The 23,335-nt window shown below is 36.7% G+C and overlaps 1 protein-coding gene across 3 annotated transcripts in view; it reads left to right on the forward strand.

Annotated features, from left to right (window-relative positions):
• Nucleotides 1-23,335, forward strand: part of gas7a (growth arrest-specific 7a) — a 132,765-nt gene that overhangs the window by 74,355 nt on the left and 35,075 nt on the right. For all 3 annotated transcript variants that reach the window (XM_073943619.1, XM_005164379.6, NM_001278819.1), the window contains 6 exon segments: nt 1,042-1,131; nt 4,718-4,830; nt 5,134-5,208; nt 6,658-6,736; nt 7,297-7,428; nt 19,664-19,787. In XM_073943619.1, the coding sequence (XP_073799720.1) occupies nt 4,796-4,830; nt 5,134-5,208; nt 6,658-6,736; nt 7,297-7,428; nt 19,664-19,787 (445 nt within the window). In that variant the 5' untranslated portion in view covers nt 1,042-1,131; nt 4,718-4,795.

Here is a 23,335-nt window from a genome sequence, read left to right on the forward strand (position 1 = left end):
ATCTAATTACTCATAATGAAATAATAACTTGTCATTATTATTCATTACTATTTATAAATTTGAGCTCATTTTGTTACATGCTATCAAATGAAAAAAAAAAATATTTGCAATCTTATGTACAAATAAAATTACTGTACAGTTTAAACATCACTGAATACCATTCAAATTCTTTATTATATTGTTATATTTTTATAATATATTGTTGTTTTATCAAACTTTATGTTGTATTTACAAATAAAATAACTTTGAGGAAATAAATGAATTTAATCCATTTTGGAATAAGGGTGTAACATAAAAATGTGGAAAAAGTGAAGCGCTTTCAATACTTTCTGGATGCACTGTAGCAATAGCAATATGGATAACAGGAAAAATAATCATGGTGCACATTTCTCTAATCTTAAAGCTGAAGTTATGTTTATGAAATTGGTAACTAAGAGACGTAACACTGAATTGATATATTGCAGTCCTGTAAATATTTTCAGCAAATTGTGGTGTGTAAAAGATGTTTCAGACATCCCAAGTCTCCCGGAAATCACACACCCGGTCCTCCAATACATGCACACCCCTCTCCACCACATCCCTCTCCACTTATGAAATACGTTTTGCACGTCGAGATTGTTACCTGGAGCTATGCTGTAAATGTCACAGTCTTTGTGATTGTATTTGTGATAAATTGTATGTATTTTGTTAACAAAAGGATTTTTTTTATGCATGAATGCAGTGTGCTAGATTGACACCCTGATTTATAATCTTAAACAGTTTTTCTTTTCTTTTTTTTTCTTCAAATACTTTAATGTTGTTCAATGGAAGGTTTTATTTATGGGTTGAAATATTTAAAGAGTCGAACGTATCAGTGTCAAATGTTAAATTTAGTTTTAGGCCAAAATGTCAACTTATACCCCAAGAAAGAAGCAAAATCATCAGGTGTAAAGGAAGGATTTAAATGCAGTATTTTTTATGTTGTTAAATCCAGAATTTGACACACACGCACACACACACACACACTGTTTACTGACCTCCCTGTGTTTTATCTCACCCCAGATCAACTGCGTCACATTCCCTGTGTCCACATCCACACCGGAGCAGGAGCTTCTCAAGCCCAATGAATGGAGCTACTGCGACTATTTCTGGGTGAGAGACAGAGAAACTGATGAGTGAGAGGACTGATGCAATACCAGTGCAGACAAAAAAAAATAATAATAATAACATTAAAGCAAATTTTATCAAAAAAATAATTAATAAATGTATAATATGTATATGTAAATGTATAATAAATCGGTAATAAATATATTAAAATATATTGAAATGTAATTTAAAATAAAATACCAAATACCTCAATTTTACATTTATCAAAATAAACTACAAAATACAGCAACCACAAATGTATCATAATAAAAGACTGTATCTTAATTCATTTATTTTCTTTTAGGCTTTTTGTCTGGGAAACATCCATACATATTCAATCAAACTCATACACTATAGACACTTTTAGCTTACCTAATTCATCGATATGTGTTCTAGGTTATTTAAAATTTTCTATAAAGTTTTTTCTGAAAACTACTAAAAACTACAAATAATGGTTTTTGTTTTTTACGGCTTAGTCTTGAACGAGACTACGGCTTGAACTGGCAACTTATCCAGCATAAGTTTTACGCTGCGGATGCCCTTACAGCTGCAACTCATCTCTGGGAAACATCCTTGCACACTCATTTACACTCATACACTATGGACAATTTAGCCTACCCAATTTACCTGTACCGCATGTCTTTGGACTGTGAGGGATACCTAAGCACCCGGAGAAAACCCATGCGAACACGGGGAGAACATGCAAACTCCACACAAAAAGCTAACTGACTCAGCCAAGGCTCGAACCAGTGACCTTCTTGCTGTGAACGTGCTACCCACTGCGCCACCGCATCGCCCCTTAAATAATTTAATACATGTAAACTATTTCATTAGAAAATGAAATATATCAAACATAAAATTTTATTTTTTATCAGGTAAAGATTATTTATGCTAATTTACATAAATAAACAAAAATAAGCCAATTCAGAAGTGTATAACACCAATTACTCAAATATAAATACAAGATATCTAATATACATGGATACCTGATCGTGTAGAAGTATGTTGCAGAATATACAGATATGGCAACTGGGAATGTATGAGTGATCTGAAGTGGTGTTGCCCGTTACTGTGGTAATTAGTTTATATTGTACTTTTTATTCCCAAATCGTTATAGCTTTTGTTTTTTTATATTGGTTTATTTAATGTTTTTATTATATCCAATATTTTTATATCTTTAAATGATTTCAATATAACTTTATATTGCTATTAGGCTTTTTTATCTAGATCTATGAAATTGTGTTAAACTTACAAAAGTGGAGACCTAAATTTTTAAGTTTTATGTCTTTCTGTTGTATTCATATATTATATATTAATACAAATATGTCTTCATTATCTCCAAAATAAAGAAAGAAAAAAACCCAGCCGCTTGAGGCATTGATCGAGCTGAATCGAGCGCTCTTTTGGCTACACTAATGCCTTAAAATGTAACAAAGTAGCTGTTTTAAATGACATTAGATTGTAACATTTAGCTTTTCCCTAACACCGATGTTGGTTGGGTAATACGTGAAGTGTGATGACTCGGTTAAGCTGATTTCACTATAATTATTTACCGGTTATACGAATCTTGCATGTGTGGGCATAATTTGATGTCTTTTCCTAAAACTTTAAACATTCACAGGCCTGTTATATGAAATAAAATGGAAATAAATAAGAAGAATAACATATGATTTAAAGCACTATTCTGGCACTGAAGCAATGATCCGTCTGCATTAATAAGCGGTATTGGTGCATTACCATCATTAATAAAATCAGTATAAAGCGAAACTGTTCATATTATTATTACTATTAAAACGTATATTACTACCTTAGGTCAGTAACTTAAGCAGTAATGCAAAGTAATAAATAATAAATGTGAATAAATAGCCTAAATGAAAGGAACAAAAGAGACCAAAATCAGTCACCAGGTCTAGTGCCCCCCCGTGGATTTAAAATGCCCCCTCAGTTCTGACATCCTGGCACGGGGCCTGGTCAATGGAAAAGTGGTTGTTGCTTGCGCCACCTGGTGGCTATTGCGTAAAGCACAAAATTATTATTATTATTTTAATGAAAAGGCTGCCTTTGCAGCTGCACTACTACGCATGACTGTGCAAGACAAGTTGCAGCACTGTGTGGGAAGAAATGCGTGTTCTCAGTAGTCACATCTGTAATTCTTGATGTAGAGCTCAGAGACTTACAATGGGATATCCTGGCTACAGGATCCCACAGACACTTTTGTTTCTTTCCCTTAAATACTCAAAACACAACTAACAATCAGAAATTCAAAACAATAAATGCTTTACAAAGACCCCTGTCTGGTTATGATTTGATACCATTTTCCCTGGAGTGGACTATTTGGCAAATATCTTACCAAAGACAAAACCAAGAAAAAACTGATCAAAGTGAAATTTTGAAATATTACTGTGAAATTGACACCACTTTACCAATCAAACAGAGACATTTACAATGATACCAAACATGAAAGATCCACAAGGTACAACATATTGAGAACTTGGACATTGCATGTGGAGTATTAGTGAGCTGCTCTGGTGGAAAATGTTAAGTAAAGGGCAGAAAGGGGGGCTCAGGCAACCAGTGTCCACCCCTCTCACTGTTAATAAGAGCATCATATGCATGATTGAGACAGATAAACAGCTGATTTCCTCAATAGTATCTGGATGCAGCGTTTATGATGCAAGCTAAGATTGCATCACTCAGCGATGCAATGTCAGACACAATGCACTCAATGGAGTGAGTAGCGTCACTGTGACGCGTAGGGTTAGGGGTGGAGTTAGGTGAGCGTATTAAAAAGCATTCAATGCAGCTCAGATTGCACTGCACCTAGTCTGTATCCAGACCCCTCTCGATTTCCTTGCTGATCTTCTCAGATTAGAAGGTTTATTGTTTTATTGCATGACAGATCTTGGGGTTTTTATTTGATGGAGAGATTTAGCCATTCTTACACTGATTTAAATGACAAACAAAAATAAATGAATGAATAATTAAACTAAATATGCTACTAAAATAAATATAATAAAAACTAAAATAACACAGCATTGTCTTTTTTGGAAGATTTTTTTTCATTATAATCATTTTATTTTGATTACACATGCACACACACACGCACATACATTGTACAAATATGTTTATGGAGACTTTCCATGGACATAATGATTTTCATACTGTACAGAATGTATGTTCTATTCCCTACCCTTTTGAGCTGTTTTTATGGGGTCACCACAAGGTCAAAATATACTGATATTGCTATACTTGTGGGGGCATTTGGTCCCTACAACATTACAATTATAAGATGAAAGAGAAATAGAGAGAGAGAGAGAGAGGGGGGGGGGGCGTATTCCATTAACATGCTGCACACACACCCTGCATCAGGAGCCCTCACATTACATTAGTCATACCCTCTACAACCTAAACACATCCTTCACAGAGAGACACACTCAGATACACCCGTGAGGGCAAACACCCCTTCCCACACACTCTGATTCACGCAAATCCATGCCGTGACTCACACAAAAACATGTGATAGCTCACGTGTTGCTGACAGTCTGCTGTTGATGGTGTGGTGGTGTGCATGATGTCTCTCTGTGCTCCGCAGACCGATAAGAGAGACCTTCAGGGGGCCACAGTGACCGGCTTCGAGGTGCTGCTGCAGAAACAGCTAAAGGGGAAGCAGATGCAAAAAGAGATGGCAGAGTTCATCAGAGAAAGGTGGACAACCTTATGTAACATATCACTTTCATATGATGTTTCAGGCCTGTAGCCTGTAGGGGAGGGGGGAGGCTGAATTAAGGCTGTACATACTTTAGTTCACTAATGTACTGTAAACATGCAGTACAAAAAAAGCATGTCCTAAAACATGTACTATACTACCATGTGCATGTTATATTTACAAAGTTAACTTTTAGCCTGACTCAAAATAATTAGTATTGGTATGGTATAAAGGTCTGTCAGAATAGGAATATTTGATATAGGTCTGTCATTGACTATTTGACCACTTTCTTAATGTTTAAGGATAAAAATTGAAGAGGAATATGCCAAGAACCTTTCCAAACTCTCCATGTTCCCTATGGCAGCACAAGAGGAAGGGTAAGTCACAAGAGAATTTTAAAGTTGAACACATGCTTATCCTTCACTTCCTCACACATTTAAATAAGGTTATTATTACTATTATTATTGTTATTATTAATTTAATAAGGGCTATTAATATATTGTAAAGGTGTATAAAATGTAGTAAAATGTTAACTGGTTGTTTAGGTTAGAAAATATTGTACATTTAGGAGGTTGTTCTTGTTAAATTTAGCCTGACAGTCTTATCATTTTGCATATGTCTAAAATCAATCAAGAAATACAGACTAGACACAACTGCAAGTCTCACACTTTATATATTTATTTGGACACCAACAGAAGGACAGTCTCTGAAAATGAAATATTCAAATGTACCAACATAATCTACTCCAAAGAAGAAAAAAATAAAAAAGATGCTCAGTAGCCCTCTGTAACTGGAAAAAAAAAATGAAAGTAGGGAAAATTCCAGCAACAAAAACACTCCTTAGAGGGCCTGGAAAATGGCTCACTGGTCTCAGGGAGAAAGAGCAGGAGAGCCGGCTGTGTAGCAGAAAAAGTAAAAAATGAAGAGTACAAAAACTGACTGGAAGCCAGACACTAAAGGATTCACAACAAGACGTAAGAGGCTGGGATAGATATAACGTTAATAAAATAAATATTTGCATTCCTAAACAAATGCTTAAACATTCTTGAATGTATATTTGCAGTGTACGGTATCTATCTAATATGTATCCATTTAATAAAACTAGTATGTATCTATTTAATAAATAAGTTAGAAATTTACACTCGGCAAGCACCAAATCTAGGTAAGTTAAAAAACAACGTTGTTGAATACTGTATATGAAACAGTGTTGCTGGTAAGTCACGTAATTAACCTAACAGTGCTTCTTCAATTTATTCTGCCTGTTTTAATAAAGTATTACAGTATTACAGGTAACAATATTCATGGCCAGTAAATGATCATTCAGTAATTCAATTGCATTAATTCATACAGAACATTCTAAGAAGAGTACATTAAATGCACTTTAAATTCACAGATGATGCACTTATTCAACCAATAAAAAGAATGAAAGAATGGCTCTTCATGCACTTAACAGTCACACCTTTGCTTTTGTATTAGATAAGGGTGATAAAGTTGGATTACTTTATTTTGTATTGCACAAACAAAATTATCTAACAAACATGATTTTGTTATCATCTCCTGACTGCGAATGCAGTTGTACTCATGGTAGGTAAAATTTGGTAATTTATTTCAATATAATTTGTTAATCATTAAATGTTGACTGAAAAATGGTTTAATTTATGATTATTAAAAAAAAGCACTTTTGGCATGACAGTTAACCCAAACAGTACGTGGTTCTTTGCAATTTTAGTCATCTCATCTTGTGCATTTTATAGAAGCACACTTATTATGGTAAATGAAAACAACAATAAGCAGTCAATGGCAGCTTTAACAATGTTTTGATTCAGGACTCTTGGAGAAGCTTGGGCTCAACTCAAGAAGAGTCTAGCAGATGAAGCCGAAGTTCATCTCAAGTTCTCCTCAAAGGTGTGCAGTTTTCAATTATCTCTTTGACATTTCTTAATAGAAGTGATGTGTAGTGAGAACCAGCTGAGAAACAAACAGCTCATTGTGCATTGTCATTGTTGTGCACTGTCAGAGAAGATGGAGGATATCTGGCCTTTATTTTTTTTCTGCACTCAATAGCTTTCCCTAAGAGATGTTATAAGCCACCTGTTTGTAATGAACTACACTGCTTTCTTCAGTCTGCTGTCATTTGTCTATTTTCACCACTGTTCACACTAGTGTGCTCCATTTAGCACAAGTGTGGGTGATTAATTGCAGATAGATGGAAGTGATTCTGCAGTATTATTCTCTCAGATCATGTATGATTTACTAAGATGGCAATACAAAAAGCCTCTTTCTTAAAAAAAAAAAAAAAAAAAACATCATTATTACTAACATGACAATTTTGAGCATCCAAATGAAGTAAATGACGTTTTGGAGAAACCCCATGGTTTATTTCAGACACTTCGCTATGTTTGTATCTAGACATGCCATGTACTGTAGCTGTGTGACTGATTTAGATTATTATTTTTTGCCTCCAGCTCCAGAGTGAAGTGGAGAAGCCTTTATTAACTTTCAGAGGAGACAACTTTAAAAAAGACATGAAGAAATATGACCACCACATTGCTGACCTGAGAAAGCAGCTGGTCAGCCGATACGCTGCAGTGGAGAAGGTACAGTCTCTCTGGATGTCTTGATTAAACCCCTGCGAAAAAGAAGTGTGCTTAATTGTGTTAATTACTAATGTCGTAGCAGCAGTTTCAAATATATTTAAATACACAACTACTGTTTTACCATCCTCCCGCAGGCTCACCACCTGCAGGAGGGAGCCGTAAGGGGGCAGTGCATTGTGGAATGGGTGGTGGTCGAAGGTTAGGAACACGACAACCCGATTGTCAGGCACAGAAACTTGCTCTTCGGACATGGAATGTCACCTCACTGGGAGGGAAGGAGCCCGAGCTTGTGCGGGAGGTGGAACGATACTGACTAGGGCTCACCTCCACACATAGCTTGGGCTCTGGAACTCAACTTCTTGAGAATGGCTTGACTTTCTTCTATCCTGGAGTTGCTCACGGCAAGAGGCGGCGGGATGGTGTGGGCTTGCTTATGGCTCCCCAACTTAGCCGCCATGTGTTGGCGTTTTCCCCTGTGAACGAGAGGGTCGCCTCCCTGTGCCTTCGGGTCGGGTATAGGTCTCTCACTGTGGTATGTGCCTACGGGTCAAACACCAGTGCAGAGTACTCGGCCTTCTTGGAGTCCTTGGGAGGTGCCCAGACTGAGGACTCCATTGTTCCACTGGGGGACTTTAATGCCCACGTGGGTAATGACAGTGATACCTGGAGAGACGTGGTGTTTTGTTATTGGACTTCTGTGCTAATCACAGTTTGTCTATAACAGACACCATGTTCAAGCATAAGGGTATCCATCAGTGCACATGGCACCAGGACACCCTAGGGCGGAGGTCAATGATCGACTTTGTGGTTGTATCGTCTGATCTCCGACCGTATGTATTAGACACTCGGGTGAAGAGAGGGGCAGAGCTGTCAACTGATCATCACCTGGTAGTGAGTTGGATCCGCTGGCAAGGGGGAAAGCTGGACAGATCTGGTAGGCCCAAGCGTATTGTGAGGGTCCTCTGGTAACGTCTTGCTGAACCCCAAGTCAGAGGGATTGTTTATTCTCACCTCCGGAAGAGCTTTGACTAGATCCCGAGGGAGGCTGGAGACATGGAGACTGAGTGGTCCATGTTCTCCGACTCTATTGTTAATGCGGCCGTGAGGAGCTGTGGTCGTAAGGTCTGTGGTGCCTGTCGGGGCGGCAATCCACGAAGCCAGTGGTGGACAATTGAAGTAAGGGATGCCGTCAAGCTGAAAAAGGAGTCCTACAGGGCTTGGTTGGGGGGAAAGCATCTCCACATTGATGCTGTTTACAGCGGAAGTGGGGAGCTGTTGACATCAACTGGGGATGTTGTCGGGCCGTGGAAGGAATACTTTGAGGATCTTCTTAACCCCACCAATATGTGTTTCATCAAGGAAGCAGAGACTGGGGATGCAGGGGTGGACTTGCCCATCACCCAAGGTGGTTTGCAAGCTCCGCAGTGGCAAAGCAGCGGGGGTGGATGAGATTCACCCTGTGTCTCTTAGGTCTCTGGATGTTGTGGGGCTGTCGTTGCTGACACGTCTTTACAGCATTTATGGAGGTCGGGGACAGTACCTTTGGACTGGGCAACTGGGGTGGTGGTTCCCATTTTTAAGAAGGGGGACCAGAGGGTGTGCTCCAACTATAGGGGGATCACACTCCTCAGCCTCCCGGGGAAAGTCTATGCCAGGGTACTGGAGAGGAGGATCCGGCCAATGGTTGAATCTAGGATCCAGGAGGAAAATTGCGGTTTTCGTCAGGGCTGTGGTACACTGGACCAGCTCAATACCCTCACCAGGGTGCTCGAGGGTTCATGGGAGTATGCTCAACCAGTCCACATGTGTTTTGTGGATTTGGAGAAGGCATTCGATAGTGTCTCTCGCGGCATTCTGTTGAGGGTGCTCGGGGAGTATGGGGTCAGAGGCGATTTGTTAATGGATGTCTCGTCCCTGTATGAACAGAGTAGGAGTCTGGTTCACATTGCCGGGAATAAGTCAGATTTGTTTCCAGTGCATGTTGGACTCCGGCAGGGCTGCCCCTTGTCACCAATTCTGCTAATAATTTTTATGGACAGAATTTCAAGGTGCAGCCTTGGGCTGGAGGTTTTTTTTTAAGACTTTGTTAAGGGTCAAGGGTGGGGTACAGCTAAGGGGAAAGGTCGTGTGGGATGGATAGGAATAATAGTTAGTTAACCCCCAGGGGTCGACAAATTCATATCACCATTGTGGAGGATAGTAGCATCTGTGTGCAAGTTCAAAATTAACTAAGGATAGCTGATAGGTAACTGTGGGTAACTGTGTAGTTACTAAGGCAGTGAAGATCTGTTTGCTAATTGTACACACATGAACACATTAGTGCATTAAATGACTTTACGTTTTTATGAGCTAAACTAGGTTTTTGTGAACGAACATTATATCAGTTGATAAAATAAGGTTATTTTTTGTAAATTTAAACAGTCCTATAAAACTTCCGTATTTTTACAGAAATTTCCTGTCAACCACTGCCGGGATATTTTGTAATTTTAACAGATTTTTTTTTTTAACAGTGTAAAAAAATTAAATTAAAGCTAAATTATAAATGTTGTGTTGATTGAACTAAACAACATTACATTACTTTTAGGTAACTAACTTAAGTTTACTCAAATAAATATTCTTTCTTTAGGGTAACTTAACTCGGTTATGTGGAACCTGTTGACATAAAAAAGTTAATTAAAGCCAACATATCATTTTTTGAGTGTATGTGTATTTAGCACATAATCTATAAAAGGAGCTTAAAATACTAATTTTTGGATCCTATTAATAAGAATTAAGTAATTAATTTTTTTGAATAAGTTGAACCTAGCAGCCAAAAGTTTGAAAGCTCACTAAGACTGTGAATATTTGAGCAAAATATAAATGAAGGGTGATAGAGGGAAATATTATTTTGATATAAAGTAATTGTTTTTCGAGTTAAAAAAAAAAAAATTATTATAATCAAAGCTTTTGCCATTACTTCAGTCTCAAAGAGTCATTCGGAAACAATTCCAGTGCTGAATTAATGGCAGAGAAACACTTTTTATTACTACAGTGTTGCAAACAATGATATACAAAAAAAATTAAATAAAAATAAAACAACAACATTTTAACCATGAAATAAACCTTACATTTATATTAATTTAATGGTATAATAATCTAAAGAAAGACAATATATTTTATTTATAATATATTTTAACAGTAAACTGTTTACATGCACTCACAAGTAAATCTTTCCCTTATTCACATGGCCCATTATGCAGCTCATTATGTAGGCCTTTGTCTTGTCAGGTGTGAATTGATGCATTTTTTATGATAGTTCATGCCTTCTTGCATACGAGCCATAAGAGGAAGTGAGCACACAAGAAAGAAATAAAGTATGGATATATCAAAAAAATTAAATAAAATGAGAACAAAAACTACACAGAGGGGCAAAACATAAACTAAACAAAATTGACTAGGCTGGACTGGACTATCAGGGAAGAGCTGGACAAGACAAGAAAATACAAGACAATATTATCAGAAAAGAACAATGATTATAATTAATGACAAACTGGCACAGGATAGCAGACATGCATGAGCTATAAGGAGAACAAATCAATAATTAAACTGGTTTACAGAATAAACTAATAATGCGATAACAAAATGGGTGGGACTAGACAATATACAGGAGAGCACATGGCACAAAGAGACAAACTCAGAAAGCCATGTGGTCAAGTCAAACAGGACTAGAACTTGCAGCTGTAGCAGATCTCAAATAGATACCCCGCAGACACCACAGAAACAGTCACACACAGACGGGATGACAAAAATGCTGTTTTTATTCTCTAAACAGCACAGTGAGTACACAGTAACACCAGAAAACTACTCTCTTATGCCTCAGCTTCTCCACCTGCGTACACCACACAACCAAGCACGTGCACACTGAGAAAAATGTTAATTTTTTTTTTTACTTTAAATGTTGAAATGCAAATAAAAATAAAATTGCATGTCGAAAATTACATAATGTAAACTGTAAATAAAAAGTAAAACTTTTTCCAAACCTAACAGATAGACTTGCAGCAAACTCATTTACATCTGACTTGTATTATGACTGTAAGTTGCAATAATATGTAGATATTGAATCATCACTGATACAGTTCTTTTGTTTGTATTATTAATAATAGTACCAGCATTATTAAGCAAAAATCTGCCAAAATATAATTTAATAATATAATTATTATACATTTTAATTTAAACTGAATCACATTTGGATTCACAAAATAACGAATTAATAACCAAAATAACACACTTTAAACAGAGTAGTGAGGCACAGTGAGTACACAGTAACACCAAAAAAAAATATACTCTCACATGTCTGCATGAAAAATAAACGTGCGGATGAAACTCTAAATAAAGCACAGAAGATGCGGCATTTTAGAGTAAAAATGAACTGATTACATGGATACACATTATAACAGAAACCGACTTGAGGCACTTTAACATCAAAAATGACTGCATAATTATTATGTTTGCAAAGACAATGTAAATGCAAGATAAATGAGAGTGAAAATTACTTCAGCTTCTCCACCTGCGTACAACACGCAACTGAGCGTGTTAGCATTTAAGGAAGATTTACCGTTTTCACCAGTGTTACACTAATCACAGCCCTACCTACAACAAACGAAGGAACTCTCGGAAAGGATAATACAAAACATTTATTATTATTATTATTATTATTATTAAACTTTTTTTTATTTTTTTAACCAGGAAAGACACATTGAGATTAAAATTTCTTTTACAAGAGCATCCTGGCCAAGATTAGGCAGCATACATGTTACATGGGTCTAACAAACAACAATTGAGAGTTAAAATGAATCATACATTGACAAACAAATTGTTCAAAACATCTACAAGCCTGTGTTTCAATTTCTAAATCATTTAAACTCTTTTTAAGAGCATTTAGTGAAATCAATTCTTTAAACTGCAAAAAAGCCTTTTCCCCCATCTCAGTCCACACTTTAGGAACAGACAGTATAATTGTAATATCTTGTAACTAAAGGCTATAGTTAAGAACATTTTTTTTTTTTATAAATGTAATTCTGGAGATATGATGGGTGTAACCCTAGTATAGATTTGCTAAAAAGGTTATGCCAATGCTTGAGCCTACGAATGGACATAGATGTTTTGCTGTAGTTAACTACTTGATAAAACATTCTTCCTTGTGTTTAAAATTTATAAATAAACACACTTCTTTACTTCACAAAACTTGTACCACCACACGTCAATTTGATAAAGAAGCAATTAAAGCAAATAATTTGTAACAAGTTACACCATTTAGTCATGCAACATATGTGTTACCTGAAAATCACGGGAGAAGGAACTAATTAAATTTGAACAGGCTTTCAGATATTCCCTCGCAAAAGAAGTACCTTTTACACCACTCAACTTGACTACATTGTTATTTTGCTTGCCTTAATTCCCATGACTTTTAAGAAGGGGACTTGGTAACCCCTATGACTGCATTGTGATTTATTCAGTCAGTCATGTTTTGAATCAGTCTGTTCACAGGTCTAACTAACCTACCAGCCTGTGTTCATACCTGAGTCGCTATTTCAGACACATTACGGTTCAAACTGGAAATGTACAAAGTATTGATGGATCTCTGCTTTGGACTGGGAACTGAATTAACTTTGGGCACATGAAGTTGAATGTCCATCAGACTTGGTGGAACTTTTTTGTAGTATAAGCAGTGAATGGTTCAGCCTGGGTTTTCCCCCACACAGTTTATGTAATGGTAAAGGCCCAGTGTGTGTGTGTGTGTGTGTGTGTGTGTGTGTGTGTGTGTGTGTGTGTAGTTGAAGATGTAGCCTTTGCCTGTGTGTGTAAAGTTGTTCTATGTGTAGCCCACAGTGCATGTATAAATAGCAACAATGAGAAAAGGTTACAACATGGTGTCAGAGTTGGAGCTACCCGCTTCTTAATGCTGTGACATCAGATCCCAGCACGATGAGCAAAAAGCCTGACAACAACAGTCTCACAACAAGCTAGTAAGCTAACGCTATTGACAACATGGAGATGCTTCATCCACCTTCGTCATTATCCATGAAGGGGGGCTGAAAATAGGTATAAGTGGGAACAAAGATTTAATCTGTATCTCACTGCCTCAGCATTAGTGGATAAACCAGAGTTGAGACAGATCCCTGTGCTGCTTTATTGCATAGGAGATGAGGCGCTAGACATATACAATTGAAGTGAGAATAATTAGCCCCCCTGTTTATTTTTGTATCTGCAGACTATCGTAAAAAAATTATAGCTCAAAGGGGTAAGTGGAATGCGCCGCCGTGTGCACATATTTTTAAAGGCTATATATGGGTGCACCTGACCTGACGCGTGGACCAGATCTCTGAACTATGTGCCTATAGGGGGGATGGGGTCACAAATTCTTTCTGAGGGTTCAATTTATATAAATAATATATAAAATATAATATTTTTTCCCATAAAATAAAAATAAAGCTATAAAGCTATATATATATATATATATATATATATATATATATATATATATATATATATATATATATATATATATATATATATACTACAGCTTTAGTGGACTTTAGTCAATATTTATTTTATGGGAGAAAACGTAGATTACAGGCTCATATAACATATGCCTTTGCTATTAATTAATATTTTTGTGCAGCACAAAGGAGCACAAATTGTGAGCAAACGAAAGTAACATTCGTGGACAAATATAAATATCTGATGTTCATTTCCATGGTACAAACCAGCACAAATCTAACCAAATATTTTGGTTATATCTAAACAACAAAAACAGATAAAGTGTTTATTTAACAACACAAATCCAGCATAAACCAATATGACATCAGTTTTGGGCGATTTAGAGAAAATAATGGGGCGCAAAGTGATGTCTCGGCTCTTGAAGTGTTTTAATTAGACAATATCTAAACAATAAGAACAGATAAAGTGTTTGTTTTAACAGCACAAACTAGCACAAATGAATCACACCAGTTTGGTACGATTTAAACAACCTGGGGAGTGACGTCTGGGTTCCCGAAATATTTGAATTATATCTAAACAATAAAAATAGATACAGTGCTTATTTTAACGGCACAAACCAGCACAAATCGGGCACAAACGAATGACACCAATTTGGCACGATTTAAAGGAAATGGGGTGGAGAGTGACGTGACGGCTCCCGAAATATTTTGGTTATATCTAAAGTAGGAAAACAGATACAGTGTTTTAACGGCACAAACCAACACAAATTGAGAACAAAAAACCTGTGCTGATTTGGGCCCAATCCCAATTCTATTTTTTTACCCCTACCCCTTACCCCTTCAAAAGGTTTCAAAATTTACCCCTAAGAATTGGGACAGCACAGCACCTGCACACGTCATCATGTCATCGCCATCTTTTGCTTAATATGAGATCAGACGATCGCGACTGCTGTAGTGATTCCAGTTGTGGTATTTTTTGGTATTTATCTTCAGGATAATGTGGCAATAAGATTGTAAAACTGTGCATTTAAAACAGTGGCCATATTCATCAATGTAAACACACAAAAAAACATTAACATTATAGCCAACACTGTTTTTATTTTAGCGTTTTTTTAAGTGTTATGGTAAAACATGAACGGGGTTATGAATATATCAAAACATACGCTAGTTTGTTGTAAAAATTTATAATAATGACATAAAAAAATACTAATTTGTGGATCTCCTTACTTTCGGGTGCAGCTGTAGTTGGTGTATTCTGGGAATTTTTTCTTACCCCTTAGTTTCAAGTGTGGTCCTGAAAAATCTTCTTTTGAAGAGGTGTATACCCCTTGCCCTAGCCCTACGCCTTAAAGCTAAAGAGAATTGGGACACTACTACTCCTTGCATGCACAAAAAAGGGGTAAGGGGAAGGGCTAAGGGGTAGAATTGGGATTGGGATTTGAAGTCATTTGAGCAACATGGGGTGGGAAGTGACGTCACACTGTCCAAAAAAAATATTGCTTAATATCTCTGACCCCAAACCAGCACAAACTATTGGCATAGTTTTGGGGATTATTTGTTTTTATGGGGTGCCAACTTTACGGAGGTAACATAATGTTTGTTTTATGTGACCAAAACCGAAAGCAGCTCCCCCCATACTCAAAGCTAAAATATATACCTCCCACCCTCGTAAGTCGCACCTTGTAAATCATCCATAATTATGAATCAAGCAGAGGTAAGTGATTCTTTTAACTTTTCGTTTAACTTTTTGGTGATCATCTTCTCTTCCCTCTTGATGACCACTGACCTACTTTCTGCTAAATCTTAAATTCACGATCTGAATTTCTGAATTTTTAATGAATATCTGCAGTCTAGGAAATCAGACCACAAAAAATCAGAAGTTTGAAAATATGTCTATAAAAGATTGTTAGAGTTTAAAAATTCAGTTGTTTTTAATTTTTAACAACATACAAATTTAGATTTATTAAATTACAATTGTCAATAATTCAAATTAACAGTTCAAATTCAGATTGTTTTGACATATTATTACCTTCATTCACCTGCTGCTTCTTTAATCAACTTCAGTTTTGTCAGCCAGGCATGCTCTGTGCATGCACTCTCTCATGCACTCTTAGGGGGCCCCCTGGTGGCCACAGGGCCCTAAGCAGCTGTTTAGTTCCCTTGTACTAGAGCTAATTTTTGCTATCATAAAGTGTCAATGCTCAAATGGAAGCATAAAAGCAAGGGGTATGTCTTTGAAATAATGATTATGAAACAAACTGAGGAAATCATCAGGTTAGAATGTCAGCCTTTATCTGGGCAATGCGTAACTGGAACATACAGAAAATTCCCCCCTCCAGAGGGAACCGGTGCTAAAGGAGATGATACCTCAGGGTTGATGAGCTGTCCAGGTGGCTTTCCATAGAGTGGATTCATATTGACAGTTAAAGGAGCTGGGGGGTATTCCAGAAAGCTGGGTTAACTTACCATCTGCTAAACCCTGATCTCTCTGTTGATTAACCCAAAACCTGCTTACCGCGAGTATGTCGGTTCCAATAAGAGTAAGTTAAATCAACCTCCTGAAGATAACCGCAGGTTAATGCGTGCACATGGCGCATACCTGAAGGCATTTTCAGTAGATCGCCGATTTCACGAGTCACCATAGAAAGTCACGGTGATAAAAAAGGGCAATGCACTTTACAGAGGCGGAGCTGGAGGTTTTAATCACAGATTAATCATCTGCATCAATGAAAGAAATATAAGATAAGAAATAGATAAGAAAAGAAAAATTAAATAATAAGAAAATTCATTAGTTCATTAAATTACACATCATGCCACCCTTTCTTTCATTGTAATGAAAAATTTAAATTCTCTTTAACATCCTTTTTGAGTATGTCATGTAACCATTCATACATTTAATTTTCCTGCCAATATTTTCTTAAGGCCACAATACAAATGTGTATTGATTAGGATATAAGGCTTATAGAAATTGTAATCCTTTTGGAGCTAGAAGAACTCTGTCCAAAGTTATAATTAAACACAGAAACATTCTCTGAAAAGGTAATATTTGATTACAGGAGCTGTATTAAACACTCTAGAATATTCTTTCTGTTATGCAGCTAATAGAAAGGTGGCTGTGGCCTGTCTAACCGAGGGCCACCTGTTAGAGTCAAAGTTCCTTCTGCCTCAACTAACAAGCAGTGTAGGAATTTGTCTGCACTTTTCCAAATTTGAATTTCACTATCGTATCACAAAACAACCTTTCATTTATATATTTGAATTCTGAAATAGCTGTATATTTAAGATATAAGGTCCATCTTCAAAGATAAATAAAGTCACATGAGCATCACCATATGTTACACTTTGAAAGGTGCGTGTATAAAGCAGTGTAAAAAAATCATTCATTTTATTTAAGGAAATAAAGAAATGAACAGTGCTTCAGACCAAACTATTTAATTAAACGTATTTTTTTGACAAATAATATTTCTTAGCACTCTTCCATATCTTTGGTCTGCTTGTGTCACTTAGGTTTCCTCTGGGTCAGGCTGCAGGTAGGGTGTCATCATATAAGGCAGAAAAGGGTATCCTTTGTCCTCCAGGAAGTAACAATGCAGTGCCCAGTAATGATTCAATTGTATAATACAAATATGGTAAAAAGAAACATTGTGTAAAGCAACATTTGCAAAACATAAAGCAAAATTATATTAAAATGTATCAAGTGCATGTGTGTTCGTGAATAGATGTATAGATATGATAAGATAAGTCCTACATCTTAAAATATGAATTTATTTTCCTACAAAAGACAAAGCTACCACTTCTTAAAATATTATATATAAGCTACGGAAAAAAGTGAGGGGTGCAGAAAGAGAAATAGAGAAAAACATGAGATCTCTACGTGAGATTCCAACTTGTTCCACTGTGCGCTTCGTTGTTCCTTAATGACACACTGTCCACTCTGCTATTGCAGCGCTCTAAATCATCAGTGTAATGATTCGTAGTGGTTTGTGGCTAAGGAACTGTACAAACGTGTTTGAAACAGTTCAGTGCCAGGCATACTGTACAGATGGTCCTATTGCCACATTGTACAGAATGCCTTAAATGCCCTGACGTGACTACAAAGAGCTGCACTGAATGCTTTGTTAAGCATGCTATGTTAAGCGCAGACACTCGGTTTGTCATGTTTGATTTCAAAAGGTTTTTTAAATTCATTAACAAATCTTTTAAAAAAACAATGACATTCATTCAAATATACATTTGGTTATGAAATGAACTAATTACTTATAACCATCTCACAAAAAAAAAAAAAAAAACGTGTATATCTGTGCTTCTACGTCCATCAAAATTCTAATCAAAAGAACCCGCAATGCTCAGTAAACTCTCTAAAACTGACAAACTCTGGAACATAATTGATTCTTCATAGAGTAAGTTGCTATGGCTACTTAACATACCCCAGACTTTATCTCTGATTTTGGAACCAAAGCAGAGGTTATCCACCAACAGTACTTACTCTCAAACTTACCCGGGTATGCCACATATGTCGCAAAATTTTCCTACGAGAGTAATTATAGCGCCTCCCAATGTTGAATACAGTTATACTCATGGCATGTACTATTTGGTACTTTGGTCATTTTTTATTTTTTTTTTCATTGATTTGGCAACCGTTAAACTTCATCAGGGAAATGGGTTGAATTTCCTCTTAGTAAAAAAAACATTAGTGTTCCATTTGGGATGTCACTATATTTATTTATTATGCTGTTGAGTGTGTAAGTGCATGTGTACATAGTGCATAGTTTTTAGTGTGGTTTGGTATGTAGCTAGAAAGTTATGTTTTTGTTAGCAAGAAGTTGCTAGTTAACAAAGTTGTGCATATTTAAAGTCAAAGGGAACAGTAGCCGACACCGAAATGCACATGGTCATGGTTTTTTAAATGTAGAAATACTTATTGCATTTAAGTTTTGTAATTTTAATAAAATATAATTGTTAGAACGAAATATACACATTTAGGAAAGTATAGATATTAATTATAGATATGTGGGTTTTATTTCAACAAAGTTATTAAATGACAAAAATTTTAAACTGCAAAAATTACCCTCTTAGCCCTAGTGTTAGGTGTTATGTGTGAAATATAATTTTGGCTAAGGATAATTTTGGCTAGAGATATAGAGAGGTATATACCATTAGTGGTATACAAAAAGCACAAAGTGGTATACAAGTACTTTGTGAAATGGTTATTTTTAATGTTGGTATATAGTGATGTAGGCATATAAGTGATGATACCTTTAAAGTGACATAAATCTCAGTGTTGCAACAAATGGCTCAAAAATCTGTCTCATGTTGGGTTGTATGTCTTAAAGCTAGTCTGTCAACATTTCTATTCAAACCTTTGCATGGACGGCAGATGGCTGGATGAGAAATGAGAGCACATCAGAATAATGCCTTGAGTAATTCACTTGTGTTCATCCCACTTATTAAACATCAACCCTAACCTTAGGCTGTCATTCATTTTCATTGTGAATTGTTGATTTCTGGAAACATGAGCAACTGTGTTTATAGGCAATGGAACAAAGATGAGCACAATTTCACAATGTCTCAGTGAGCAGCAAGCAGTGATTTTGCGATGCAATGCAAATATTATGATTGAAAAACGTTTTAATGCAATGTGTGCTCTTTTGAGGAAGTTTGATAGACAAACTTGCACATGTGTTTATTGTCCCAATGTTATATAGACAAGCTGAAAGTCTTTACAGTAAATGACTTGTTTGTGTTGTGTTTTACAGGCACGGAAGGCTTTAGCAGACCGACAGAAGGATCTTGAGGTGAAAACCCAGCAGCTTGAGATCAAATTAAGCAACAAATCAGAGGAAGATATAAAGAAAGCCAGACGAAAATCCACACAAGCAGGTCAGAACATCAATACAAATGCCGTTCATTAAGCCCAAATTTGATTATTTTATTATACACCTGTACATGTACACCTGCTCATTACAAACCTGTAGACAATACTTTAATCTAGGATGTTACTAAACCTGCTTTTGCAAGTTTGCAAGTGTGTTATTTTACCCAAATCACAGTCAGTTCCTCTAATTCTGTCATCTGTCATAACACCATAACCATCAGACTCCACTGGCAGACAAACTCCTGTCTTTGCCAGCACTCAATAGGGCTGACTCCCTCAATAGTCCCTCAATTAAAAAAAAAAAAAAATTAGTCATTCTCCTCCACTCAGGATAGCTTGCAAATTAAACCAACCCTCTATAATCTGGGTTCAATCCTTTTTATGTTGAGTAAGGAGTTTTCTTTGTAATAAAAGGAGGCTATGAATCCAAAATGTTTTTGCACACATTTGCTGAGAAAACCAATTTTGTATGATTGCCTTCTTTGCAGCTGTAAAACCAGCAAACAACATTCTCTTCTTTAGTGTACTTGTACAGAAATTAGTTTCATCATTGAAAAGGCATAAACCCGGACTAGACACAAAATCAACTTGTAGTAAAAAGGACAAAACAGAATTTACATGAGACCACAGGTCAACAACAATTGGACATTCCCAAAACATATGAAAAAAATTACCTGAGGATACAGTCTTATAAAGAGTTATATATGCTCTATGTATAACTTTGAAATGGATAAGACGATGAGCTAAGTTTTTTGATTGCCCATTTCTTGCCCATTGTAGACCAAGAAGGCTGGACAAATGGCCGATTTCCACATAAGATTTTAAAGTTGTGCCACTAGGGCGTATTGTTATAAAATTTGAAGGGTCCTCCCATAAGACTTTCCACTCTTTTCCAGATCCTAATTGAATTGGCTACAATCGAACCAAATTTGTATTTATCATTTGTATTTCCTATACCAGCAAAAAGGATATCTTGGAGCCTATGTGGTTTAACCTTGTCATCTTCATGAAACTTTAGATTGAGGATCAATCCAGATATAAAGATCTTTAAGTCGGAACGAGAAGTAATAAAACTCTAAATTTGGTACAGCCAATCCTCCTGAATGTATAGAATGCTGCAATGTGTCTAGATTTATTCTGGGACGTTAACCATTCCAGATAAACTGAGAAAGTATGGAATCTATCTCCATAAAATAACATGGAGTAGGAGAAAGAGGCAGCATAGAAAAAAGAAAGTTAAGCCGTGGTAATAAATTCATTTTGACCACGGAGATTTTGCCTTGAGGAGAGACTTGGAAGATTATTTCACCTCTGAGTATAATTTTTAATCTTAACTAAAATGTAATTAAAATTATTTCTGGCAATTTTATAAATGTCTTTACATATAGCTACACCCAAATATATGAAAGAATCTTTAATAAGAATGATGAAGAGATAGGAAAATTAACTTTAAGCGCTCTATTGCAAAGTACAAAGCGCAGAGCGCGAAGGCAATTAGGGAGTGTCGGAATCCACTTTTGCTAATTTAGGGACAGAAAAATCCGCTTTGCGCCATGGCGCATGGTCTAAAAGGGTTGAGCTTATTTTCTTAATGAGTTATAGGTGTGTTTTGAGAATAAATCAATCAGACTCTCATCTCCCATTCCCTTTAAGAGTCAGTTGCAGTGCGCCATAAGCACATTGGCTATTTACTTGACATACTTTGTAAGTGGAAAAACTGAACATTTCACTTGCAAGAAAACAGTTAAACAGAGCATCTGCAGCGCGAGAATGAGAGATAAGGCCTTCTCATGATCTATTTTCACTTTCGCTCTTGTGGATAGGGAAACCTAGAACGCACAGACATCAATTAGCCTATAAATAATTTATTTCATTTGTTAAGCACAAATATTTGTTTCAAAACTGTTTCTAAATTCAGTTCTAATTATAGTTCTTATATCCAAACACACATGTTATGCCCCATATGGTCTAAAACCTGACAGGTGGGCAAATCTAAGCTTGTTTTTAATTAAAAAAATATATACATATGAATATAAAAAATAATACTGCTAAATAATAATAACATTATACGAAAGCAAATTGTTATGAATAAATTGAAAAAGAAGGCATGAAAGCTTTGATCTGATCTATTTGAACCTTCTATTTAAGTTCCTCAAAATAGCAACGCGCTAGGAATGCACCTCAATACACCTTCTTTTTTAGAACAGAACGCCTATGGGCGCACATATGAGCGCAAATGCATTTGCTATTTAAACAGCGTAGCGCAAAATGTCAAAACGACTCTTGCGCCATGCTGAAAGTAGCAAACAACAATTGCGTCACGCCTTGCGCCACATTGCCCTGGGTGTATGATAGGGCCCTAACACTGTTAATTGGCATTAAAGCCTATTTGGTCCAGTTTATCTTGTAACCTGATAAACTTCTAAAGTGATCAAATTCCTTGATTATACTGGTTACTGAAAGGGTCCAGATATAAAATAATGTGATCAGCATATAATGTAATATTATAATTATGGTCATGAATCTTAATTGGTAGGACATCAGAGTTTCTAATAGCTTATAGGATTTGTGGTTAGCTTGTCATCTGGAGATGTTATTGCACTAATGTATGCTTTAGATTCACATTCTTTCAACCTGAGGGTCAATAAGTGGCTAGGTCTCTCTGATTTATAATAGTATTTTGGCCTCGTCCTGTGTAATATAAACTCTGCCTTTAATTGTAAAAGCAGTTCATATTCCTCTTTCAAGGAGGACAAGTGTGTCGCTTGTTGATCAGAAAAGTTTTGATTTTGTAACTTTTGTAAATATTGGATGTTATTTTCTAATTGTGTAAATTGCCGGTTTTTGCTTTGGCTAGAGCAGACGAAAAAGATGTACAGAATCACTGTATTATACACTTTGTTGTTTCCCACAGTATTTGAGGTTCTACCACACTAGATGTAATGTAATGTGTATTTATATAGCGCATTTATTGTGTATGGCCGTACACCCAAAGCGCTTCACAATCATGAGGGGGGGTCTCTCCACACCACCACCAGTGTGCAGCATTCACTTTGATGATGCAACGGCTGCCACAGGACAACGGCACCAGTGCGCTCACCACACACCAGCTATTGGTGGAGGGGAGAGACAGTAATAGAGCCAATTCAGTGGAAGGGGATGATTGGGAGGCCATGATCGTAAGGGCCGATAGAGGGACTTTGGCCAGGACACCGGGGTTACACCCCTGCTCTTTCACGAGAAGTGCCATGGGATTTTTAATGACCACAGAGAGTCAGGACCTCGGTTTAACATCTCATCCGAAAGACGGCGCCCACTGACAGTTTAATGTCCCCTTCACTTTTACTGGGGCATTAGGACTCACACAGACCACAGGTTGAGCACCCCCTGCTGGCCTCACTAACACCACTTCCAACAGCAACCTAGTGTTCCCTAGTGGGCTCCCATCCAGGTACTGACCAGGCTCAGCCCTGCTTAGCTTCAGCGAGTAACCGGTCTTGGGCTGCAGGGTGACATGGCTGTGGCGTATAAAGAGAAATCTAACTCTCTCATC

The sequence above is a fragment of the Danio rerio genome, chromosome 3 (assembly GCF_049306965.1).
Source record: "Danio rerio strain Tuebingen ecotype United States chromosome 3, GRCz12tu, whole genome shotgun sequence".
In the NCBI taxonomy this organism is placed as follows: Eukaryota; Metazoa; Chordata; class Actinopteri; order Cypriniformes; family Danionidae; genus Danio; species Danio rerio.